General features: G+C 40.3%; 1 protein-coding gene across 2 annotated transcripts in view; it reads left to right on the forward strand.

Moving 5' to 3' along the window:
* MANBA (mannosidase beta) overlaps positions 1-26,035 on the forward strand; it is a 112,330-nt gene extending 86,295 nt beyond the window's left edge. For both annotated transcript variants that reach the window (XM_045792612.2, XM_045792620.2), the window contains exons 13-17: positions 3,235-3,399; positions 17,029-17,173; positions 20,758-20,900; positions 21,768-22,025; positions 24,354-26,035. In XM_045792612.2, the coding sequence (XP_045648568.1) occupies positions 3,235-3,399; positions 17,029-17,173; positions 20,758-20,900; positions 21,768-22,025; positions 24,354-24,578 (936 nt within the window). In that variant the 3' untranslated portion in view covers positions 24,579-26,035. The remainder of the gene's footprint in view (positions 1-3,234; positions 3,400-17,028; positions 17,174-20,757; positions 20,901-21,767; positions 22,026-24,353) is intronic.
* The last annotated feature ends 1,468 nt before the right edge of the window (positions 26,036-27,503 follow it).

The raw sequence follows: 27,503 nt of genomic DNA on the forward strand, positions 1-27,503 counted from the left end.
TGCATTGGGCTCTGCGCTCAGCACAGAGTCTGCTTGAAATTCTCTCTCTGTCTCCCTCTTCCCCTACCCCACTCATATGTGCGTGCACTCTCTCTCTTAAATAAATAAGAACTTTGAAAAAAGTTACAAAAGATAATCATGTACTTGCAGTTTTTGTTTCCTCCCCTATTACTTGTGTAAAGTAACCACAAAAAAATTTTAAGACAATTTCAAAATCTTCCTCAATTTTACCACCTGAACCAAACTATATTTGCTTCCACACAATGCAGTTATATTGTATTTTTAGTTTTGGGAGAGTGAGACAGAGAGAACATGAGCAGGGTCAGAGGGAAAGGGAGAAGCAGACTCCCTGTTGAGCAGGGGGCCTGACATGGGACTCGACCTGAGCCAAAGGCAGATGCTTAACCACTGAGCCACCCAGGCGCCCCTGTATTTTTAATTTTAATAAGTAATGTCATAACCTTAGATCTAGCCCCCCTCCTTTTTTTTTTTATTACTCCCATGTTATGAGGTGATTTTTTTAGGAATACTATTGTTTCAGAATGGAGGAGGATGGAATTGAGTATCCTGACTCAGGTGGGAACAGGTGTTAGAATGGGAGGGAAGGAATGAAAGAAGCAAAAATATTTACTGAGCAGATGCTCTTTACCAGAGACCCATTGTTTCATTTAACAATAATCTACTCCCTCCCCCAACCCTTTGACTGAAGTCTGGAAGGAAATCAAGGTACTAGAGAGTGAGAGTTCCATCATTACCCCAGATAGCAAGTAGCATATCTGGATTCAAACTTATTATCTAACACCAGAAGCTGAACCATTTTCATTTCACTACATTTCTGGAGGGTGGGTGTTAACAAATTGCTAAACCTTTTTCTTAAATCCATTAGCATTTCTGTTTACCTTCTGACAATAATGCAGTTGCCATGTTTTTGTGAAATGCCTGATGATGTTCAAAGATACCAAACACTGTGTTTTAAAATAGGGGAAGGTGAAGCTAAGTTCTCTAAGTTCTGTTCATTATGAACCTTGATTTAACCATTACCTCTTTTTTGAGCTACATTGCTTAGTTGAGGATTTGAACTAGGTAATCGGGAAAATAAAAGAAACCAAAAGAATAACTTTACATAAAACTTAGGTTTTTAGTTAGAGTGTTTTTTTTTCATGTATTTAACAAAAAATATTAAAATGTCCCTTTCTAGTTTGGGATGCATTACTTCTTTATAAAATAATCATATTTGCAATAGTCCATTATCAATATTGCCCAGTAATTAAAAGCTTGGGCTATGGAATAAACAGATCTGGATTTTAATGCTAGAACTGCCATACACTAACTCTATTGCCTTGGACAAATTATTTAATCTTTTTGAATTTTGGTCCTCATCTGTAGATTGGGTTTGGTAGGAGTAAAATACCTCTGGGGTGGGGAGGGAGAGAGAGATGGAGAGAAAGAGTGTGTGTGTGTGTGTGTGTGTGTGTGTGTGTACATGCAGATATGCATGTGTGCATGTGGTGTGTAAAGATTAAGTTAATTTACACACTGAAGCACTTAGCACAGTTCTTGACACATAGCGACAATAAAATGCAATAAAATGTAAGCTATTATTATTGTTAATACAGTCCATTCTAGCCATAGGATTTGTATGAAAGTTTTATTTTCTTCAGAGGCATCTAGGTTTAAAGAACTAGAGGCTGGAGCTAGACTGTGCCAACTAGCTTAGGATCCTGGACAAATTACTGAATCTTTCTGTGCCTCGTCTCTAAAATAGAGTGGTAATAATACCGACTGGTAGAGTTGTCCTGAGGATTAAGTGAGGTGTAATATTCTTAAAACAATTAGGGCCTTATCTGGATTCCTTCTGATAACATTGTTACAGCTGAAATTTGTAAGACTCTCAAACCATGGCTATCAGAAGTTAGAAAGCTTTCCGCAGAACAGAAGGGCAGGTTTTACCAGTTATGGGATGCATTCATATCATTACCGATCAGGGCTGAGAAGCCTAAAGATGTGTTTCAGGCTTTAAAAATGAAGAAGCGTTGAAGGAAGGGAAGCCTGTTAGTTAAGGTGTGTACATCTGCAGTGTGTACAAAACGACTGTAAATACTAAGACCTCTTTTAAATAAGTAATTGAAGTAATTAGTGTTCTCTAAACTGTCTGGTGATAACAGTTTTGGAAAATACATACATATAATGTGGAAAAACTTCCACATCAAACATGGGTAATGTACACTACTTACGTGTTAGTATAAATAAATTCCTGAAGAATAATTTTTTCCTTTTAAGGTGATTGCTCTGTGCATTGCATGAGTATAGGGAATTATAAGTCATATCTTATGAACAGGGAATAATATTTTTAATTTTCAGGGATTTTTGAGGGTTGGGTAGACTGTTTTTCAAAGTCTTTTTATAACCTGGATTAAACTGGTGTTTTCAGGTATAGACAGCAGGTGTCTTATATCTTTCTCAAATGCTAGCAGGGCATTAAATCATAGGCCTGGAAGCCAGAATCATTGTCTATTTTTCTGTAAAAGGTACACTACTAACGTATGTGTGTATTTGTATTTGTTTTTTTTTTTTTTTTTTTGCTTTAACCTGATGATAGCTTCTCAAAGAGATGACAGAAAGATCGCATAAATTGTGCCTGGCTTTAAAAAAAGTTACTATTAGGGAAAGGAGTATCATTGTTTGGTTTGTGTCTTCAACTATATCAAAATTAAATATCTGTATGTATCAAATATATTTAGTAGTAATTGAGAAACAAATGAGCAAGTGCTAAGCATTTACTGTCTTAATAGTCATATTTTATTCCTGTTAAAGAATTTACAGTTTTAACAGAATACTGATTTCAGTCCATTATCCTTTTTTGACAGTTTATTTACTTGAATAGATAAAATGACATTTAAAAATAAGCACGATGAATGCTCTCTAAAAACAGGAATAATGTTTTAAGAAGATAAGACTTTTGATAGAAATGCCAAAGTGTAACTTTCTAGGTGTGAGAAAGGGAAGGGATAGTTGCCAAATCCTGGTTTTGTGATTCAACTTTGCACAGGGCTACTTTTTCACCAATAACAAGTATGATGGCAAAAACATCTACCATCTGCAAAATTAGAGTCGCAGAGCAAACCTTGAGCTCTTTCCCGTATGCAGAGTACTTTTTGAGCTTGTCAGAAGTGTGTGGAAAAGTAGTTTCACTCCTGACTCCCCAATTTGTACCTCTTATTCTTTACTCGAAAGGTTTCATCTCAAGAGGACTGGTCTTACAACAGCAAATTTTCACTTCATCGACAACATCATGCAAATGGTAATAATGAAATGCTGCATCAGATTGGATTTCACTTCAAATTCCCGGAAAGCACAGATCCATTACAGACATTCAAAGATACCATTTACCTTACTCAGGTAAGGCATTCTCATTCTGAAGCTCAGGAGGTTCCGCAGTTGACATGAGGGATCATGGAGACTTTGTAATAAACCTTATGTAGTGAAAAAATATTCAGGTTTTTATTTCACTGACTGAGGAGTTTATCTTCTTCAAAATAGATAAATGATGACAGGTAATACTTGAAATAGTTCATTTTTGGCATTTGTCCCTCTTACAAAGAACAAACATCTCACAATGTTCTACAACAAATTGTGCATTAAAATGTTCCCTAGCTCATGATCTCTATGAAGTGTCAGTAATTAAGACAATAGCTTTCCCCAAGGATAAAATGGAACAATGGAACACAATAGAGTCCAAAAACAGCCTTATGTATAATATAGTCACTTGATTGATGGCCATGATGCCACTGCAATCCTGTGGGAAAGGATAGTTTTACCAATGGACAGTATCTTTATAGGAAAATGAATGAACTTTGACTCCATATACAAAAATTAATTTGATCAGTGATCAAGGAATCAACTGTGAAAGGTAACATTTTCATAACCTTGGCAAAGATTTCTTAAACAGGACATAAAAAAACACAAACTATGAAAGAAAATAATGATAAATTGGACTTCATTAAAATTATGGACTTTTGTAAATTAAGACACCATTAAGAGAGAGAAAAGACAAGCCACAGATTGGGCAACAGTATCTGCAATACATATATCTGATAAAAGATTTGTATTCAAAATAAAGAACTTCTATAAAGTAATAAGAAAAGGATATAACCTATTAAAAAATGGACAAAAACCTTGAATAGGCACTTCAGCAAAGAAGATATGCAGTGTTCAGTAAATATGTGAAAATGTGTTCAATTTCATTTTCAATCAAGGAAACGCAAATTAAAATCATACTAAAATCGTACCCCTACACTACAAGGTACACAATGTCATTTTAGCACAATGGCTAAAATTACATAGATTGACAGTGCCAACTGTTGGTGAGGATGTGCGACAGCTGGAACTTGTAGACATTGTTAGTAGGAATAGAAATTTGTTTAACCACTTTGGAAAATCTTATGGCAGTTTCTATCCAAGCTAAACATTTGCTTCCTCTTTGAATCAGCATTTCTACTCCAAGTTATGTACCCAGGAAAAATGAGTGCATATGTCTGCCAACAGACATCTAAAATAATGTTCATACCAGCTTTATTCATAATAGCCCCAAACTGGAAACAGCCTAGTTGTTCTTTAACAGTAGAATTTATAAGCTGTGGTATATTTATGTAATGGAATATTCCATAGCAATACAAAAGAATGAACTACTGATATCAGCATCACCTTGGATAAATCTCACAAACATTATGTTGAGTAAAAGAAACATTGAAGTTTTAGTTATAGACAAAATGAATCAAGATGATGGAGAGCAAATTAGTGGTAACCACTCTTGTGGAGGGGATAGTGAATTATGGTTAGAAATGGGTATAAAGGGGGCGCCTGGGTGGCATAGCGGTTAAGCGTCTGCCTTTGGCTCAGGGCGTGATCCCGGCGTTATGGGATCGAGCCCCACATCGGGCTTCTCCACTATGAGCCTGCTTCTTCCTCTCCCACTCCCCCTGCCTGTGTTCCCTCTCTCTCTGGCTGTCTCTATCTGTGTCAAATAAATAAATAAAATCTTAAAAAAAAAAAAAAGAAATGGGTATAAGGAAACTCTCTGGAGTGCTAAAAAAGCTTTATATCTTGATATGGGTGCTGGTTACATGGGTGTATACAAATGATAAAATTCACTGAGGTGTACATTGAAGATCTCTCCGTGTTACCTTATGCACCTTACTGGATTATTTTTTTCAAGGTTTTATTTATTCATTTGAGAGAGACAGAGAGAGCACAAGCAAAGGGAGAGGCGTAGAGAGAGGGAAAAGCAGGCTCCCCGCTGAGCTGGGAGCCCAACATGGAGCTCTATCCCAGGACCCGGAGATCATGACCTGAGCCAAAGGCAGATGCTTAACCATCCAAGCCACCCAAGTGCACCTGGATTATTTTAAAAACAGCTCTATTGAGATATAATTGACATACCATAAAATTCACTCATTTTAAGTGCACAATTAAGTGGTTCTTAGAATATTTATTGAGTCATGCAACCGTGATCATAATCCAATTTTAGAATGTTTCTGACATCCCCAAAAGATCCCGTGCACCTGTTTGCAGTTACTCTGCTTTCTCACCTTCAGCCCCAGGTAAACATTAATCTGCTTTCTGTCTGTATAGATTTTACTTTTCTCAGCATTTCATATAACTGGACTGCTACCATGTGTGATGTTTGGCATCTGGCTTCTTTCACCTAGCATCAGGGTTTTGAGGTTCTTCCATGTTGTAGCATATATCTGTACTTCATTCCTCTTTCTTACTAAATAGTATTCTGTTGTAATGGATATACCGTATTTTATATATCCATTCATCTGTTGGTGCACGTTTGGATTATTACCAATTTTTGACTGTTATGAATAATACTATGAATTTTAGCATACAAATCTTTGTGCACATACCTTCATTTCCTTTGAGTTGAAATACGTGCATGAAATTGCTGAGGTAAATGGTAAATTTATGTTTAACTTTGTAGGAAACTATCAAGCTGAATTTTAGGTAATATTTTCTTCTTAATTTTTCCATTTACTCTCTTTATTTGCCAATTTTATTTCATGAACCTGTGAACTACATACATGCCTAAGACTATATTAAAGCCACCGCTTATTTATCTGATGTTTTTGCCACCCTTGTTTCAAGTTCAGAGAGAGAAGGCAGGAGCCTAATCCCAATCATATGAGTTGATCTGAAATAGACTCGAAGTTTTTGTTAAACTTGATCCCATTTTAATTTTTACATCTCAGCACCTAAAAATATACCAATTTCAATCTAAACTCATGCCTACTCTCATCAGTTTTCTCCTATATAAAAACAGAAAATCTGGATGGAAGCTGGCAGAAAACTGTAAGCCAAAAGAATACTCTTTTTTAGAAGGCGATAAACTAATAAAGAAAATTTTAATGTTTTAACCATAAGCTTATCAGTTAGGGAAGTGTTGCCAGTGTGATGTGTAGTTCATGAACTTACCTCACAGAACACAAGTTGAAAGATAAAAAGTTGAGATCTGTCCCTTTTAAAGTGTTGAAGTTCATCATTATTAGCTTCTCATAGCCAATATTCTATAAAAGGGTCTCAGTTTTGATATATGAAATAGGATGATCCTTATTCGTGTGTGTGCACACGCAGGAAACTTTTCAGCTGTTGTTTTTCATGCTTGCTGCCTTCCTCCCAGCTGTTCATTTTATTACTGTTACTTTATTCTATTTCCTCAAAACCACATTCAGAGAACTGAAAAAAATAATTACTGAACTCGTTAGCATTATCAGTAACATAGTCAGGAGTTGGATGTACAAGTGGACTTATTTGTTGCTGGTTTTTGTTGGTGATGGCTTTCACCTGATAATTTAGCACCGGTGTCTTATCAGGCATTGGCTTGGAATTGGCTTGTGTTAGTTCTACCTTAGAACTTTCTGACGTGCTAGATGGGATCTGAGATGGAAAGAAAATCAGAATTATGATTTGTTTTGTTTGTTTTTAGGGTTGAATTTTCTTGACTGAAATAGACAGGAAATGTTAGAGTAAAGCATTCTTTTCCCCCTTGCTACTTTGATTTTGGAACAATCATCTTTGACATGTGCATTAGAAAGAAAAACCTTTCTTTGGTCCATTTTTTTCTGTTCCTGCTTCCACTGTCTCTTCTTTTTCTCATCGTCTGTCATACTATTCTGAAGAACAGAGTACCTGCATGTGTACTACTTTTTAAGACGTTCTATAAAGCAATTTTTTGCAACTTTCAGAAAAATCTTGGCTGAGAAAGCTGTGCAGTATGTTTCTTCACATTTATATCTTTTCCTGTCTTCTCCCTATCTTACAGCAGCAAAAGGATCCTTCTTGGTTTTTACTTCTTTAATTATTCTAATATTCCAGGGGCGCCTGGGTGGCTCAGTCGTTAAGCGTCTGCCTCCGGCTCAGGGTGTGATCCCAGCTTTATGAGATCGAGCCCCACATCAGGCTCCTCCGCTATGAGCCTGTTTCTTCCTCTCCCACTCCCCCTGCTTGTGTTCCCTCTCTCGCTGGCTGTCTCTCTTTCTGACAAATAAATAAATAAATAAATAAAAATCTAAAAAAAAAAAAACCCCAAAACTTTAATTATTCTAATATTCCAAAGTAATCTTGCCTCACCTTTCATTTTCCTACCTTATCCTGTTATATTGTATTCCAAATAGCCTACTTAGCTAGGCACACTCTCTTAAGCCATGTTGCACAGGCTCACTGCTTAGTTTGAGGATTGTCTGAACTTGATAATCTAAACTTGATCAATTTGCTCTGCCAGTATGGGCTCTTTACTAGCCGCTTAGAGAGGTAGCTGGGCTATTGACAGCCTTTACTAACCCCTTAGCTTATAGCTCCCTCTAGTGCCTTCATTTATTCTTCACATATTTATTAAGCATGTAATGAGGGCTAGATGCTTAGGGATGTCCTTAAGAGATTCATATTCTTTAGGAGTCCATTTCATCTTCCTGTGTTGCATGTAACTTGATCACAAGAACAAAAAAACCCACAGACTATGTTGTAGACTCAGGTGTTCATGATACTTGCTACCTTGGAATGGTTATTTGTTTGGTAAGCAGCACTGAGATTTGATAGAAGATCCAGGCTATGCTGAGCTTTTAAGGTGAATGGGATGAGTAAAGGAGGGGAATGATTAATAGAGTACATTACATTACTAATATATTATATTTATATGCAACATATAATTTAGCAGTCAAGCAGACGGCATTCTTTGGGTGTCTACCAGATGCCTGGCCCTGAGCCATGAGATGTGTTTTATATCTTCTCATGTAATTCTAACAACATCTCCAGACATCTGTTACTGTTTTCATTTTATATTTGAGTAAATAGGCTCAGAAAGGTTAAGTATTTTTCCCAAGTTCTCAGGAAATGAATGGAGCAAATTTCTGCCTTTTAAACTACAATATTATATCCTTTCGCAATTGAGATAAGGGAAATTCTATAACTACTGAGGTGTTTGGTTGAATTTTAACATCAATTTGCAGCACTTCAGTAAAGCAGACATCAGAAATTTGACACATAAAAGAGGCCTTATTGGAATAATGGAGAAAACCAACAAAACCAAAAAGTTAGTTCTTTGAAATGATCAACAAAATTGAAAAAACTGTAGCTAGACTGGCCAAGAAAAGAAAAAGAGAGAGAGAAGATTCCAATTACTAAATCAGGAATGAGAGGGAACACTACTGTTGACCTTAAATAAATAAAAAGGGTGATTAGAGAATACTGTAAATAATTATATGACTGTAAGTCATTTAACCTAGATGAAATGGCAAATTCATAGAAAGACACAGACAATGTAAATTGACTCAAGAAGAAATAGAAAATCTAAGTAGATCTATCACAACTAAAGAGATTGAGTTACTAATCAAAGAATTGTCTTCTACAAAGACGGCTTCACTATTGAATTCTAAAAAATATTTTAAAGAAGAATTAACACCATCTTTCACAAATTCTTCTCAAAAAACAGAAGAGGGGAAAACACTTCCTAACTCATTCTGCGAAACCATTTTTATTCTGATTCTAAAACCAGACAAAGACACGTAAGAAAAGCACACCAGGACTAATATTTTCTATGAATATAGACAGAAAGAAATCTTCAACAAAATACTAACAGTCCAAACCCAGCAGCATATAAAAAGGTTTATAAACTATAATCAAGTGGGATTTATCCCAGGATGTAAGATTGGTTCAACCATATGAAAGTCAATCAATGTAATACACCATATTAATAGAATAAAGGGAAAATAACTACATCATCATTTCAATAGATGAAGGAAAAACATTAGACAAAATACAATACCCTTTTGTGAAAAAAAAATTTCAACAAGCTAGGACAAAAGGGACTTCATCAATCTGATAAGAGCACCTATGAAGAACCTATAGCTAATATCACATTGAATAGTGAAAGACAGAAAGTTTTCTCCCTAAGATCAGGAACAAGACAAGGATGCCTGTTCTTGCCACTTCTATTCAGCATTGTACTGGAGATTCTAGTGAAAACAGGCAAGGAAATCAAATAAAAGGCATCCAGATTGGAAAGGAAGAAATAACACTATCTCTGTCTGCAGATGACGTGATCTTATATATAGAAAAACTTTAAAAATCCACCTAAAAAATCTGTGAGAGCTAATAAGTTAATTCAGCAACTTTGCAGGATATAAAATCAACATACAAATATCAGCTGTATTCTTAGCATGAACAATTTGAAAATGAAACTAAATAATAACATTTATAGTAGTATCAACAAGAATAAAATATTTTGGAATATATTTAACCAAAGAAATGCAGGACTTGTACTGTGAAAATTACAAAATATTATTGGGGCTATTAAATGGAAAGACATGGATTGGAAGACTGAATATTGTTAAGATGGCAGGACTCCCCAAAGTGATTCACAAATTCAACATAATCCCTATCAAAATTCCTACTAACATTTTCAGAGAAATGGCAAAAATGACCCTAAAATTCATACAGAAATGCAAGGCACCCAGAATAGTCAAAATATCTGGAGAAAACAAATTTGGAAATGTCACACATCCTACTTTCAAAAACTTAAGTACAAGATAGTGTGGTTTGACCTAAGACCCAACATATAGATTGATTGAATAGAATTGGGAGTCCAGAAATAAACACATAAGTCTATGGTCAACTGATTTTCTACAAGGGTGCCAAGACAATAAAATGGGAAAAGTGTTTTGAACAAATGGTGCTGGAACAAATGGATATCCACATGTTTAAAAAAAATGAATTTGGACTCTTACCTCACACTGTATACAAGAATTAACTTAAAATGAATCAAAGATCTAAATGTAAGTGCTTAAGTCATAAAACTCTTAGGAGAAAACATAGGTGTAAACTTTGTGAATTTTGATTTGGCAACAGTTCCTTAGATATGACACCTAATGCACAAGCAACCAATGAAAAAATACATAAATTGAATTTCATCAAAATTAGAAACTTTGTGTGTCAGAGGCCAATATATCACAAAAGTGAAAAGATAATCCACAGAATGGGGGGGAATTTTTGAGTCGTATATATAAGGATCTAACATCCATAATATATTTTAAAACTCTTACAATTCAATAATGAAAAAGACACCCCAATTAAAAAACAGCCCAAAGATTTGAATAAACATTTCTCCAAAGAAAATGACCAGTAAGTACCATGCAAATATCCTTAACATCATTAGTCATTAGGGAAATGCGATCAAAACCCACAAAGAGATACTACCTACACCTACTGGAATATCTAGAATAAAAGAGAAGAAAAGAAGTATTGATAAGTGTATTGGTCAGAGTTCTCCAGAGAAACAGAACCAATAGGCTATATATACAGATACATATGAGATTTATTATAGGAATTGGCTCACATGGTTATGGAGCCTGAGAAGTCCTATAATCTACCATCTACATGATGGAAAACCAGAAGAGCCAGTGGTGTAAAACAATTTGATTTTAAAGGCCTGAGAACTGACGGGCCACTGGTGTAAGTCCGGGAGTCCAAAGGCCTTAGAACTAGGAGCTCCATTGTCTGAGGGCAGGAGAAGATGGGTGTCCCAGCTCAAGAAGAGAGAGAGAAATTGCCTTCCTCTTCCTTTTTGTTCTATTCAAGCCCTCAACTGATTGGATAATGACCACCTACACTGATGAGGGTGGATCTTCTTTACTTAGTCTGCTGAATCACCAGAAACATCCTGACAGACACACTCAGAAATAATTTTACCAGCCATTTGGGCATCCCTTAGCCCCATCAAGTTCACACATAAAGTTAACCATCACAGTAAGGATGTAGAGAAATTGGAATCCTCGTATCTTGCCAGTGGGAACGTAAAATGGTGCAACTGCTGTAGAAGAGTCAGTTTCTCAAAAGGTTAAATGTAGAGTTACCATAGAACCCCAAAATTCTACTTTTAGATATATATCTGAGAATATTGAAAACATGTGTTCACACAAAAACTTGTGCACAAATGTTCATAGCATTTTTCATAGCCAATAAGTTAAAATAATCCAAATGTTTATCAGCTCATGAATGGATAAACAAAATGTGGCATATCTATACAATGAAATACTATTTAGCAATAAAAAGGAATGGAATATGAATACACACCACAACGTGAATGCACCTTGAAAACTATGCTAAGTAAAGGAAGCCAGTAACAAAGGCCATATATTGTATCATTCCACTTACAGGAAATGTCCACAATAGGCAAATCCAAAGAGACAGAAAGTAGATAAGTGGTTTCCAGATGCAGAGGAGAGGGGAGAACAAGGAGTTGCTATTAACCAGTACAATATGGTGTTTCCTTTTGGGGTGATAACAATCTGGAATTAGGTAGTAGTGAGAGTGCACAACCTGTGATTATACTAAAAGCCAATGAATTGGAAGCTACGAGGGTGAATTGTATGGTATGAATTGTATCAGTTGAAACATAGCTTTATTGGAAGATTCTTATCACCAGGATAATTTTAAGTAAATGAAGAATTAAAATTACATTCTGTCTGGAAGGCTTAGTCACATGGCTACCCCTAGTTCCAAGGGTAAGGGGTATGATTCCGGAGAATGGAGCCCACCCATAGCTCTGTCACTCTGGAGGACAGGGATAATGGGCTTTTGTAAACAGCTAGCAATCTCCATCACAGTGGCAAAGCTGGAATTGGAGCCTAGGTCTTGGTGTCCTGGTTCAATTTCTTTTTACCCTACCATCTGTTTCTCCAAGGAGACTGATTTCATAAGTGTAATCAAGCAAGCTGCTGAAAATAGACTTTTTTGAAACTAAAATAAGATTTGTCTGCTAACAGTGGGACTGAGTAGCCTAGGAAATGACTAAGCATTTATCCTTCTTATATGTAAAGATTGTCCTCTTTAGGGAAGGATGCATGAGTGTATAAATACAGGTATGATTTTTAAAGGGAAAGAGGCAGTTCCAGAGATTTTCCAGTGGAAGTGGGATTGTACAACATCCCTTTAAGAATTAAAGTGGGCAGTGGCCTTCTGCATTTTTATGAACAAAGGCGTCATTCATTAGCCCTAACTGGCACCCACTGGTTTGGGTAAACCCAGGTCCATGGTATTGGCATGGCACCATCTGTCCGTGGAGTGTGCTGCACTGTTCTAGAGCCCGGAGCGCTCAAGAGTCTTGATTATCCTCCTTCACAAGTTCAGCTGTGATAGGCTACTAGTTAGGGCTTGCCTAGTGTCCTTTTCCTTTCATTTCTAGCAAGGGGTAGGAATCCTGCATGCATGTAAAAGAAAAAAAATTAAGTTTTAAAAATTCTAAAAGATTATTAATATTTATCTATTAAACCAGAAAAGATATAAATTACAGAGATTGTTAGAATAGATATACAAAAATAAAGATATCTTGCAAGTAGTTCTCAAAACTGAAATACAGATTGAAAACGCAAAGGTTTGTGGGGGCTAGGAAGGGTAATTTAAATGGATAGGAGGATGATTATTGAGAATTGTGACAAAACGGAACATGTAGGCCGGGACTTAAGAATTAAACAATATCCAAACAAGAAACAAAAAAACACCCACCTCAAAAAAAACCCAAGAAACAAAAAACCACCCATCTCTGTGGGCCAGTTAAAATCTGTGTGGGGCAACGTTCAGCCTGGAGGCCACCAGTGGATAGCAGCCTCTTGACTGGAGCCTAATATAGCAATATGCAGCAAGGAGTTTAACATTTGTCATCTATTATTCCCAAAAGAAGCAACACAAGAACATAAAATGTTCTTAGCTCTTGCGTTGAAAGAAAAAACTGGAAACCATTCAAATGCCTAATAAGTGGAGAATGAGGAATCACACTGTGGTATAACTGTATAACCATTTAAAGCACAGAGATGCTAGCAAGTGCCAGGGCATGGGGATGTACACGTGAAAACTCAGTGAGAACAGAACACTAAACGTATATGCTACAATGTATGTTCACACAGATTGGAAAAGAATTTGGAGCAATGTAAATAATTCGATGCTTATGAGATTTTTTTTTTTCCCTGAAAAGAAGCTTACATGAAGAAAAAGAAAATGCAGGTCACCTCTATCAAGGCCATCAGTAAAATATCTGGTTGTCCTCTGGATTAGAGCCAGCTAAGCACAAGCATGGCTATTTAATAGGTTATGGCTTTGTCCTAGAAGTTTTCATTTTTGCCTGAAAGAGATAACTGAATTTCCTACTCTGGTATACACCGATATTTTGTTCCCACCTCAGAATTCTGTTTTTACTTTTTTTCTGTTTACCCTACTTTATAAATGTGGACCCAAGGAAAGTGCTTCCTGTCCAAAACTTCACGAATGACACCCCTCCTTCCATACCACTCATGAGCTGACAGTGAACCAAGTCTCTGGGGGTAATAACAGGATGGTGCAGGTTCTTTGGCTTCTTTGGTATGTCAGGAATGGCCCAGACCTCGGGGGTACTTCAGGTACTGGGAGTTCCCGAATTGTGGGCTGGCACCCCCACATGGATTGTCCGTGGTGGTTGCTGTTCGATGCCCGTGCTTGGCCTGTCAGGGCTGGACCAGCAGCTTCTGGACTGTCTGGTGACTAGGATCCCTCTCCTCCTGTTGTTACTCACCAGTCTGATGAGGACTGCCTCAGCTTCTCCTCTCATGATCACTCCACACACAGTCTGTAAAGCAATGGCTGCTTTTCAGGAATCTCTGGATGAGAACTGAGATTTCTTCTTGTTCAGGGTCTTGGGTGTTTGTGATGTGGCGGCAGAGACTGTGGCTGGCTTGATCTTGTGCCCATAGGCCAAGTTTAGCTTGGTTGATGGGGTATTATATGGAGGCCCAGGGCGATATGAGTGAGTTCAGAGATCAGCTCTTTTAAACAACTATGAAGGCTACTCTCCATGCTGAGAAAGGTAAAGATCTCTAGTGGGCATGGATGATGCTGCCCTCGAATCTGTGTCCGCTGAGATTTCCACTTTGGGGCTGCGTCATCCTCACTGAATTTTCAAGATGTTGTTCCACAACACTGATTTTGTACCATAACTCAACATATGTGAAGCTTACAAAGGGACTGAATTTCTCTGTGCCTGCCTATCCAGGCCTAGAAGTAGATAAATCTCTCTCTCTCTCTCCCTCTCTCTCTCTCTCTCTTTTTTTAGTTTGGACAAGATTGGTTTTTTTTACAAGGAACTTGGCTGGAGATTTCTGAGTATAATTGCAGATTGGCTTGACTGACAGATCAAATTTCATAGGTCTGTTTTTCTATTTCATCTCCTCTCACGTAGTGTTGGACTAACACGTGCAGATTGTATCCTGTGGTCATTTTCAGTTGGCACCACTGCCACTCCGTCTGCGAGATCTATACTTTCTTTAGAGTGTATTCGCTGCTCTCATCGCTGCAGTCCCTGTGGTCTGGTTCCTGAATGAGGACATTTCTTTATCTGCTCACAGCTGATATCATCTCTTGCTGGCATGGTTTTCATAGCTTTCTGAATGGTCGTCCTGAACCCACTGTAGCCCCCACCCCCACCCCAGAGCCTCCGTTTCTCCTTTTGGTCAGCAGCATCTTCTTTGGGAATGCAAATCTGGTCCCTTCACCTGTTGAGCTTAAAAGCTTTCTGTGACTTCCAGTTGCCTCTAGGATACACACCAAAACCTTCCCAGGTCTGGTCCCTGCATCTCACTGGCCTCCCTCCCTTTGCTCCTGGCTCTCTGTGTTCAGGCCGCCTTGGCCTCTCAGTTCTTTGCCTGTGCATTCTCTGCTTAACACACATGTCCTCTCCAAGTGCCGGGTTCTGCCCTCTCTGTTTTTCTCTTTCCTCTTCTTTGAGGCCCATCACTGTTCCTCAGCTAGGCCTATTTCCTCTACTATCCGCACTCCTAACATTGCTCACCTCTCCTTCTTAGCACTTATTACGTTTAAAGTTTACATTTATTTTCGTGATTCTTTGATTAAGTCCTGTCTTCTACACAAGCCAATAAGCTCCATGAGGGTGGGTTTGTATCTTTTTTGCTGGGAGAGGGGTGGACCATTACCAGCATGTCACACATACTGTAGGTGCTTATTAAATCTTTATTGAATGACCATGATTTTTTCTTGCTTCAGCCTTTTGGAATTTTATGACACTGCCTCATGTAAGTCGTACCTTCACCTATGACTTTCTCACTAGCCAGCTTAACTCTGTTTCAAGGTTTTCCCTTTATGTGAGCTCTTCCAGCTTTTAGAAAAGCATCTGGGCTTTGTCTTCTAGAAAACCTTACCTGCATCCTTCTTTTCTTTCCTCTGTGAAAATCCAGGCTCCGCTCTAAGGAGGAGTCCTTACAGCTCTGACCATCTCTGCAGGTTCTCCTTGGTGACCTCTCCAAATGAGCCTGAGAACCTCTGACTCATGAGCCTCTCCTGCTAAACCTCTAAGTTAAAAGCATGGGATAGCAGGGGAGCCTGGGTGGTGTAGTTCGTTGGGCTTCCCACTCTTGGTTTCAGCTCGGGTCCTGATCTCAGGGTGCTGGGATCGAGCCCTGCGTCGGGCTCTGCACTCAGTGCAGAGTCTGCTTGGGACTCTCTCCCTCCCTCTGCCCCTCCCTCTGGCTCGCACTCTCTAAAATAAAATAAAGTCTTTTGGGGCGCCTGGGTGGCGCAGTCGTTAAAGCGTCTGCCTTCAGCTCAGGGCGTGATCCTGGCGTTTCGGAATCGAGTCCCACATCGGGCTCCTTTGCTGGGAGCCTGCTTCTTCCTCTCTCACTCGCCTGCTCTGTTCCCTTTCTCGCTGGCTGTCTCTCTGTCACATAAATAAATAAAATCTTTAAAAATAAATAAATAAAAAAATAAAATAAAATAAAGTCTTTTAAGAAAGTATGTGATAACAGCAGCAATGAAAGGGTGATTTTTCAATGATGTTGCCAATAATTAAGAGTCCTGCGTAAAGTTCTTTAGTGCCTCTTCAACAGGAACTAAATTCACATGTCTCGTTGCTTCAATTTACCATCTGTTCTGCTATAATAAAGGAATTACATTCATAAGAAATTTTACATTATCAAAAGTCATGATATAAGAACAATTGTTTGAACAGAAAAAAGGGGTTAGGGTTTGGACAGTATCAGACTCATAATGAAGTTATTTTTCCTGTAGAATTTTTTTCTAATAAAACTTTTTTCTTTAGTAGCTATGAATATATTTGTAAAATCCATCACTGCAAAAAAGTTTAGCATTTGACTACATATACCATTTACTCTGGAATAATAGTCTGTTTTCCATCATTGCCTACACTATCATTAGCAAGGAACCTTTCATACCATCCCATTTCCTCCATCACCCGTTGTTATAATAAACGGGACACTAAGACTCCCAAACCAATCAGCTGTTATAGACAACCCTTCTGTCCTACTGAGGGGCTAGTTACAGAGCTAGTATAATAATGGTAGACATAATGCTAATCAGATTCCCTCATTTATTCAACCTGCTTCAAGAAAACACCCTCGAGCCTGCAGTTTTCTCAGATCTAGACACTTACGCCGAACAATAATACTTGTGCTTCGATGTTTTCCCCTGAATCAGGTGATGCAGGCCCAGTGTGTCAAAACAGAGACCGAATTCTACCGCCGCAGCCGTAGTGAGATAGTGGATGGGCAAGGCTACACCATGGGCGCGCTTTATTGGCAGCTGAATGATATCTGGCAGGCTCCCTCCTGGGCGTCTCTAGGTAAGTGCCGCAGCATTCCTCATATCTGTGAGAGAAAGCAACTCCTGTGCCGAGAGGCACGGAGAAAGCCCGGCTCCTGAGGGGTCAGATGAGTCTGAGTAGAGCCCCCCCACCCACCGCAGTGCAGGGGCGGCTCCTCCCGCAGCCTGTGGACTGCGGCCGCCCCGCCCACCTTCCTGGTCTCTCTGGGAGCCTTCCAGGCAGCCTTGTCTGGCTTCTGGGCTGTGCAGAGCCACAAAAGCCGGCTAATGAAGGGGGTAGGTTTATGCATGAAGATCTCAGCCACGTGTCTTATAATTATCGCTTAAAATTTCGAATTTAATTAGGAGGAATTTGGTCCAGGTTAAAAGAAGCAATTACTTAAGCCTCTCTTCCACTATTTAGAAGAATTCAACCTAGTGGAAGCCGGACCCAACTGTGTTAACATGTCCTTTTCCCTGGATTCCCCTCTAGGTCCATAAGGTCATCTTTATTCTTGCCATACTTGTCTCTTGGGGGATACCTGGTGGGGTCAGAAATCCACGTAGGAAGGCTTATCAGTTGCACCTGTTAGGCTGACAACAGGTAGATGACTGACATGGTGCCCACAGTTTGAATTATTCTATTTTTAAAAATTAAAGAGTAATAATCTTTGGTGTTCACTAGTGGTAGTTTGAAGCAAAGTTCAGTTAATAATGTACACAAGGATTTGGGGCCGAAAATGAGGCAAGGCCGTACAGTAAAAAAGCCACTTTGCTGGTGAGGTTCTTAAACTAGCTGTGAAAGCAAATCCAAAGGAGCCCATTACCCGCGCGCTTTGCTTAGTGCTCTGAATCACCTCTTGCGGTAAATTGGCGTTTCGACCAAGTTTCTCCCACCAAACTCTTTATCAACACCAACCAGAGTAACGAGTATTGGGTGAGAACCAGGGATAGACTGGGGAGAGTAGCCTTTCTGGGATGCTTAAAACTGGACAAAGAGATATTGTTCAGAGACACTTGGACCCTGCCCCTGCCTTCTTATGTGTGGATGAGGTCGTGGACTCCCGAAGCAGCATTTGGTTCGAGAACTGGGAGAGCCCAGTCTTAGTTAATTTTCCCTTAAATGATTGTATTGCAGATTATTTTAATGAGTTCTTTAGAAAGGGTGAGTTAACCCAGGAACAGGAGTATGATGGCAGAGCAAGAATTCGTTTTTTAAAGTCTTGCAGGATGATGCCTCCGTGGAGAGGGTTGCCATCTTCTTGCACCTGTTACAGAAGACAGGTGCCAGGGAGGAGGTGTGATAAGGTACGCTATGTCTGTCTGCTCCTGCTCTGGGCAGCCTCATAGCCTCTGTTTAACTCTGCTTCGTTGGTTTAATGAATCTGGTGCTTTTAGTGTGTGCCAGTGGGGTTGGGAGAAGGTAGGTGTCACCTCTTATCATCTGAAATGGCGATCCTTCAAAGGGATCATAGCTGCTTGGAACCTAGATTCTTATATATTTCCTTTAGAAAATTAGTCTCATTTTTAGTTATTTTGCAAATACAGAAATCCACCTGAGCATTTTATTTTGCTTGGCTTATAAACTTGGACAGGTACAGAGCTAATGGAAAAGCCAGAAATCACATCGCATCTTTAGCTGGCTAGGCAGGCTGTTCTGTTGGTAGCCATACTTTGTCACTGATGAGTAACTAGTGTGTGTCCCAGTGAGACCTTGTGCTTCAATTGCTGTCCTCCTGTGTTCTGTGTGTGGCCGTGAAGCTGGAACCGTGCATGTGAAGTCTCTTCTGTAATGGATATCACACGGGAGAGTCTGTAAGTCACCTTACGTCTGAGCCCCCTTCCATTTATGAGAAAACTTTCCAAATACAGTTGATGTTGGAACAATAGGAGGTTGAACTGTGCAGGTCCTCGAAGATGCAGATTTTTTGGGTAAAGACAGTACGGTACTGTAAATGTATTTTGTCTTTCTTCTGATTTAGTAACATTTTCTTTCCTCAGCTTGCTTTATTGTAGGGATACAGTGTATAATACATATAACATACAGAATATGTGTTCATTGACCACTATGTTATCGGTAAGGCTCGGTCAACACTAAGCTATTAGTAATTAAGTTCTGGGGGAGTCAAAAGTTACATGTGGGTTTTTGACTCCGCAGGGCTTGGTGCCCTAACCCCATGTTGTTCAAGGTCAACTTTGTAAGTTCAAGTTCATTTTGTAGATCTAATATGGAAGGTCTCTCCACCCCTCCCTGCTCGTTGTTTTTAAGGGGAAATATAAAGAGTTGCAGTTGAACTGCTGAGAGTTAAAATTTTGGAAACCCTGAAGAAATTGGTTCTGTCTGAACTTCACATTTCTCCATCCGAGCGGCTTGCACTGTGGATTCTGGACATGACACCCCCCACCACCACACCCCCGGCCCCCACCTGCCCCCTCTCCCCCTTCCCACCATCTCTCTGGAAGTTCTTCAGTGATGCAGTGCTTTGTGGGAAAGAGCTTTTTGAAATAGAGACACGTTGACATGTTTTTTAGTTTGGGGGTTTAGCATACTAGACATGCCAACAGGGCACAGAATTCATAGGTTCCCAAAAGCTTCTAATTGTATCTGAGCAACTGTCATTAATCGTCATCTGTTTGGATGTTCTCCTCGAGTCTGCACTTGCCAGCAGCATTTGTGATAATGGTTGTTTTATTTCGCTCAGAGGCTTTTGTGCTTATGGTAAAAGGAAGGAGACTTTGAGTTCTAAATAACTCTGTCACTTTTTAAATTGTTTTTTTCCCCCAAGTGTTTTGTTTATGTATTTTTTAGGTGTACCATACAGTGATTCAACATTTCTGTACGTTGCAAAATGCTCACCATAATAAGTGTAGTTACCATCTGTCACCATACAAAGTTATTACAATATTATTGACTATCTTCCCCATAAGTCTTATTTTTTTTAATTTTTGAAAGATTTTATTTATTTATTTGAGAGAGTGCATGTGAACAGGGGGGAGGGGCAGAGGGAAAGAGAAGGAGAGAATCTCCAGCAGATTCTGCACTGAGCTGCTGAGCATGGAGACACGGGGCTAATCTTACGACCCCGAGATCATGACCTTGGCTGAAATCAAGAGCCAGTTACTTAACCGATTGAGCCACCCAGGCGCCCCTCCAACCCTTATAAACGAATATTTATAATATCTTATACAATTGTAATATTTTCTTATAGTTACTAATGTATGTAACATTTTTACCGCCGTGCTACCGATGTCCTTCTTCATGTGTATGTAGTCAAAAGGAGTAGTGGTACATTGAGCTCCAGAAGGCGGAATTATGTTGAGAAAGTGCTGCCTAGGAGTCAGGTGTGGGCTCAGCGTACTGCCTGTGGCATGTTTGATTTACTGCCCGAGCCTCCCTTGCCTCGTTGTCAAGTGGATGTGAATGCCCGCCTCACCCAGGGGTGAGGACGCCACGAGGTAGAGACCGGAATGCCGCAAGGCCTCAGCGTACGTGGGTTCGTGCCCCCTTGAATCTCCCTGCTGCGCTCGGTCCCTAGAATCATGACAAGTCGGACATAGCTAGACCATGGGCGAGGTGACCCTGACTGCTTGACCCTGCCCATCTCATAACTTGCCTATTTTTAGAGTATGGAGGAAAGTGGAAAATGCTTCATTACTTTGCTCGGCATTTCTTCGCTCCGCTGTTGCCGGTGGGTTTCGAGGATCAAGACGTGTTTTTCATCTATGGTGTGTCAGACCTTCGCTCTGACTGTGAGGTGAAGCTCACTGTAAGTTGCTTGGAGTTTTTTTTTTTCTCTCTAAGACAGAGGGGAGCGTTTTTGATCATTTCTTTAGTTATTGGTTATATTCCTTCTGGGAAAAGAAAAGAGAAGTTAATTTGTATTGAAATGTGTCTAGTGCCTGTCGCAGAAAATGGGCTGTCCTTGGACTCAGAACACCTGTACCTTCAGGGTTAAACTCTGTCATTTATCCCGCGACCTTAAGGCTTAAGGCCTTGGTGATTCAGTTCCTCATCTGTGAATATCATGTCTTCACTCATCAGCCTGTCTTGAAGGATTTCAGTGGGCAGTGAATAAAATAATTAGATAAAAACAAATTATAAACTGCAAAGTGCCACTACAATATAAAGTTATATCCTCACAAGAATCTGGAAATAGCCTAAACTTGACGGAAAGAAATCCTTAAAAATGGTTTGTTAAAGTGAAAATCTGTAAAAGCATTCCGAATGTATATGGAAGAATACACCTGCATTTAAAACGATGCTAGGCAGAAAGAGAGGGTAGAAACTCACAGAGTCTCTGGTGGCTGAGGTTGGAGGACACTGCAAATAGGTCACGGGTATGGAATAATGACAGTGCACCCGGTCCTGTGTCTTCCATTGATGATTTTATTTAATTCTCACATCAGCCAGTGAAGTTAGTGCTGTTCTTACCCTCATTTTACATGTGAAGAAACAGAGTCTTTGAAGAGTGGAGTAACTTGCTCTGTTACAAGCTCTAGTACTTAGTGGGGCTGCGGTTCAACCCAGGGTTCATAGGCTCTTAACTAGTTCTGCTTCTCTGACTTTCATCTATTATTCTCCAAAAAAAAAGGGACCAAGAATGTTTGTTTTTGCTCTGTCTTGTTTCCTCCAGGTGAGAGTCCACACGTGGAGTTCCCTGGAGCCCCTGTGCTCCTCTGAGACCGAGCGTTTTGTCCTGAAAGCAGGGACGGCCGTTCTCCTCTATAAGGAGTCGGTGCCTGTGTTGTTGAAGAATTGTGGGAATTGTACGCGGCAAAGCTGTGTGGTTTCCTTTTACCTTTCAACTGACAGCCAACTTGTGAGCCCAGCCAACTATCACTTCCTGTCTTCCCTGAGTGAGAGCGTGGGGCTCCACAAGGCACACGTCACGGTGAGTACCAGGGGCCTGGGGCCCCCGTGGCCTTGCAGAGCTGCCCTGCTTCTGGGGCAAGCACATGGCATCCTGCATTTTGCAGAATTTCTCCTTGGTCCTGAGTTGACCTGGGACCTGGGGAATGTTAGTCTCTTCCCACTAGAAGCAAAGACCAAATGATTTTTTTTTTCTAATTCAGCGTTTGTCAGAGTTTAGGGTTCCTGCCACTCCTGCTACCCCTTGAGCCCTCCATAGTGGGCTGGAGCCGTCACCACTGACTGCTCCCGCAGCGCCTTCTGGGCTCTGTCCCTGGGCTTTCCTGCTTCATCCCTGAAGTGTCATGTGCTGTCCTGGCAAGCGAGCAGACCTGTGTAGAGGGGTGACCAGCAAGCCCCGGCGGAAGCTGGAGGGTTAAGGACAGTTGATGCATTTAAAAAATTTTCCCTTTATTCTCTTTGGTTTATTGTTTCAAAGTAGTTTAATCACCAAATCTATAATTGCCAAGGAAAAAATGGGATGACCAGAATGTGTTGTAAAAATTGTACAGCTGGAGAACGTGGAATCTGTCTAGTTGATTGAAAACCCTTCCTACCCTTTCCCCTACACATGGTGATTGGATGTTTCTCTAGAAAGCTTTATTCTCTATGTTTAGTGAAGGTTAAATTTGTTTTAGGCCTGTACTTCATTGAAAATGCTTAAGTGACAGGGTTTTGGTTTTTTGGTTGTTGTTTTTTTTTTTTTTTTTTGCAATTACTTAGAAATAATCATATTAAAACTCAGTCCTTGAAATGAAAACATAACTTTCTAATTAATAGTGAAATATTCACATAATGAAATGTAAGTCATCCGTGGCAACTGACGCGGAGCAGCTGTGACGGGAGCGGCGTACGTTCACACAGCTTCTTTCCAGAAAAACAACAACAATAAAACCAAAAAACTATGTAGCAGATACATTTACAGTCTCCAGACTTAGGATTTTGAAATCTTCTTCTCTTTGCTAAACCAGGCCTTCATGACCTTGGGACAAGTTTGGATTTCAGTGAGACTTGCCCTTCTGAAAGGATATAATAATAGTAATAATAGTTAACATTTACTGCAGGCTTACCATAGGCCAGGCACGTGGGTGTGCACTCCCCGGTGGGATGCCGGGAGTGCTGCCATACCTCCCTGAAGCCAGGCTACAGGCTTGACCCTGGGGTCTGCGGTCATATATAGAGATGAGACTTTAGATCGGAAGAAGGCAACAAGAGGGAGCAGGCACCAGTGTCCTTCCAGCTTTGGCCTTGGAGCAACGGTAGCTGCAGCCTCCCTGGTAGCCTTGCAGGCCGGCTGGGGCCAGCCTGTGAAGCGCACGCCCAGGGTCTTCACCGAACAGCCGGGCGGCAGGATTTGAGCATGTAACATCTAGCTTCAGACCTGAATCTCTGAAACTCCCAGACATACCTAAGACGTTTTATTAAGTTTCTTTGCTGTTTCCTCCAAAGTCTGTTTTCTTGTTTATAACTCCAAACCCTGCATGATGTGTAAGGCCAAAATCACAGAGAGTCAAAATTGCGCCTTGAAATTCTTTATGCCCCACCCCACGTCCAACGTCAGAGCTACGGTGTGGCGCGTGTGCATGTCGAGTGGGCACGTTTCATGTCAAAGGCACAGCTCTAAATACCAGATCACTCTCAGCGGCAGGCTCACACCGAGAGACCCTCACAAACCCCTACCGTCTGGGGCTCAGCCCAGGCTCGTCTCGCTTTCGCGTGTGCTAGTCGGCTAGTGAATGACAGGGCTTAAATTGCACTTTCCTTTGCTGTTATTGTGTGCGATTTGCACGTGTTAAAAGTGCTAATAATGTGACCTTGTGGTACTCTGCGACAAAAGAGAGAAAGTTCTAACGGTAGAGCTTTTGTAAATGCCTGGCAGGTGGCTGTCTAGATTGCTGGATCTTTCCAGAAGACAAGCTCCATGGCGGTGCTAGCTCCACATGTATCCTGAGAAAGTCATTGAAACTTCCCAGCCCTTATGCCAAGATGGTCCTCTCCCAGTCCCCTGAGAAAAACTGTAAAAGATATGAAGCTCTGAGCTTCTTGTGAAATATTCTCCTTAATAATTGGAGACGACATATTTGTATACTTGGCTGGAAACTACAATTTGGTAATTTCCCATAGCCTTAAATAAATTTCCATGTATGTTTTAGTATCTGACGCAGTGCGTGGCATGTAAGACTTTGGCAGGGGCAGAGCCAAAGCCGTAGGAGCTGCCTCCTTGTTGGCCCACGTTAATGCTCTACGGGCACTGTGGCTGGAAGAGATAGGTCTCCCCTCGTCGTTCACTTAATCTATCTTTTTCTTTCAGGCCATCATCTCTCAGCAAGGTGACACATTTGCTTTTGATCTGGAAACCTCTGCTGTCGCTCCCTTTGTTTGGTTAGATGTAGGAAGCATCCCCGGGAGATTCAGTGACAATGGTTTCCTCATGACTGAAAAGACGCGGACTGTATTATTTTACCCTTGGAAACCCACCAGCAAGAGTGAATTGGAGCAGTGTTTCCGTGTGACTTCCCTGATGGATGTTTACTGAGGGACTGCAGGTTGTATTTTCAGCGGACACTGGAATAAAACCTTTCTAAGGCTCCTGCTGGAGCTGAAGACAACCAGAGACAAGATGAAGAAGCTAGGAAATGTGTCTGCCCGCTGCCCCACGTCTGATCCACCCCTCCGTGAGGAGTTTGTGCAGTGCCTTCCGTCGGGGAAGGTTGTTGACTCAGGCGATAGCCTCCAGCAGGGCTGTGCACCGGATCTTCAGCCTGTGCCAGGCCTGTGACTTTAGCCTCCCCACCCCCCACCCCCAGCTCTGGCGCCATATGGCCCAGTTATAACCCGACCACCTCTGCCTACCCAGAAAAGGAGCTCCGCTCATAAAGTCCTGTCGGGGAATCACAGGAACATGACGATTGCAGTGTCTGTGGAGCCCAATGGGGAAGGCTGTGAGGTTCGTGTAGGACTCTCATAGTTAGCCTTGAGAAAGAATGAATAATCAAAGTGAAGCTGCTTTGTTATTATTCTCTGAGGAAATGGAAGTTCAGCTGTCACAATAGAAAGAGATTTCTGGATAGTAGCCATATTGGTTGTTGTTGGAAACTTTGGGGCGTTGATTGTTGCCATTTGATTACTTTTTTGGGTAGGATTTTTTTTTCATGTGTGGGTTTTGTCATAAAATACCGTTTCGACTGATTCACCTGGGTGACGTAGTCGGTTAAGCATCTGACTCTTGATTTCGGCTCAGGTCATGAGATCAAGCCCTGAGTCAGGCTCTGCACTGGGTGTGGAGCATGCTTAGGATTCTCTCTCTCCCTCTCCCTCTGCCCTCCCCATACCTGGATAATATCAAAAAAATATTGTTTTGACAAGAACAGCTTCTTTTTTCAAAGGCCATTTAGAGTGAAAAATAAGCTCACATTGAAATGGACATCACTGTGGTCACTCTGGAAATTTTTGGGTGTCCTAACATAGGTTGTCACCCATAATTCTGTGTGGGTTGTAGATGGGGCAAAATCCAATGAACTTTCCAATTCAAAAGCTGTGAATTAGATTTATATTTGCTGACCCTGGCAGCAAAGTGATATTTCCTTTAGCTTGGGTTTTAATCATTTATATTGGGATGCCTGCGTGGCTCAGTCAGTGTCTGCCTGTAGCTCAGGTCATGGTCCCAGGGTCCTGGGATCTAGTCCTGCATCGGACTCCTTGCTCAGTGGGGAGCCTGCTTCTCCCTCTGCCTGCTGCTCCCCCTGCTTGTACTCTCTCTCTGACAAATAAATATTTTTAAAATAAACCATTTTTATTAATATTGATTAATTATAAATTACTATAAAATTATTTTATTATGCATGATCATGTTTATAAATTCATAATGAAGCAAATGGGGCAAAACGTTAATGGGTGGAGGTGCGTAGGAATTCTTTCGTACTGCTTTTGCGACCTTTCCATAAGTGTAAAACTGTATCAAAAAAATAAAAGTTACATAAGTTGCATTGACAATGTTTCATCTGTGGCTTATTTAATCATTACATAAACATTCAGTTGTGTCCTTTAGCGTGCTGGGCATTAATTTCCCTTTAGCTCGGGCCAACTTTTTATTCTACTTGATAGACTGGGAGAGTTTGAAGAATCTAGATTAAGATATTTGAGTGGTTTTCTCTGGGAAGAATCATGTAATTGGTTATGGAATGGAATGGCAATGAGAGTTTGGCTTTAAAATCAAGACTAATTAGATATAGATTTGGTTTTAAACCTGAGAAGTTTTAGGCCATGGTTCAGTGACTAAAAAGACAATAAATGCAGGCAATCCAGGCTTTTCCTTCAATATCTAAGCGTTTCCTCATCTTATGTGTTCAGTTATTTCAATATATATATAAAAGTCTTATGAAAGCTTGGGGCTTGGGGATGCAACTCAGATTCTTTCTTGATAAATATATAATTTTCTTGTCAATGTTGAAAATTCTGTCTCCATTAAACTAGAGAATTTTCTAGGCCAGGTACCCTGTGAGGTGGGGTTTGAAATTGATGGACCAGAATTTATATCACAATTCTGCCCTTACTAGCTCTTAATCAAGTTATTTCACTTCTGTATTCAGTTTTCTTATGGTGAAATGGGAATAAATACACTGTCCTTGTAAGTTCATCTTGAAGAATAAATTTAAAATTTAGCTAGAGGGCTAGACCCAGTGCTGACACACACAGAGGGCTCTGTAAATGGAAGCACCATCCTGGGAGGTGACCCTCCTGTCCCAGAGAGGGCTGGGCTTCTAGCCACACTGACATGGATTGGAATCCAGGTTCTGAGGCTTCTTGGTTATTGTGAGTTTGGGGGACTGCTTGAGCTGGACTTTAGTTTTCTCATTGGTAAAATGGAGGTAATAATTTCTAACCTTCAAAGATAGTTGTGACGACTGAACTGGAACAAAATAAATGCTAAGTAAATGGCGGTTGTACTTTTTTAACATCATAATCATTGCTCAATTAATACTTGTGGTAAGAATAAAAAATAAAGCGAATTTAAAGGCAAATGTCTTCCAGACATTTTTTTTTTTTTAAGTGGGCTCCATGCCCAGTCAGCCCAGCGCAGGGCTTGAACTCACAACCCTGAGATTAAGACCTGAGCTGATATCAAGAGTTGGTTGCTTAACCAACGGAGCCGCCCAGGCACCCCTCCAGACATATTTTTAAGAGGAGAAAAAGATATCAGAAAAGAATGAATTTGTAAAGAAAGAATAAATTAATGAACAGACAAATGTATGCTGACAACACTGGTACCAGGAGAGAAATGTGCCGTATACACCTGATTTCGGTAAGAGAATGCTGACGTTGGAAACGGTCTCCACAGCTCCTGTGTGTCGCTGTGTTTCGTCATCTCTACCATTTTAACAGAGTTTATTTTGCCAAACGTACTGGGTTAGAGTCTGATGTACTTACTCTTGGCTTTGGATTTCTGAGAAGACTTTTCTGC

Source organism: Ursus americanus, chromosome 8 (assembly GCF_024610735.1).
Source record: "Ursus americanus isolate L20-20 chromosome 8, mUrsAme1.1.p, whole genome shotgun sequence".
Lineage (NCBI taxonomy): Eukaryota > Metazoa > Chordata > Mammalia > Carnivora > Ursidae > Ursus > Ursus americanus.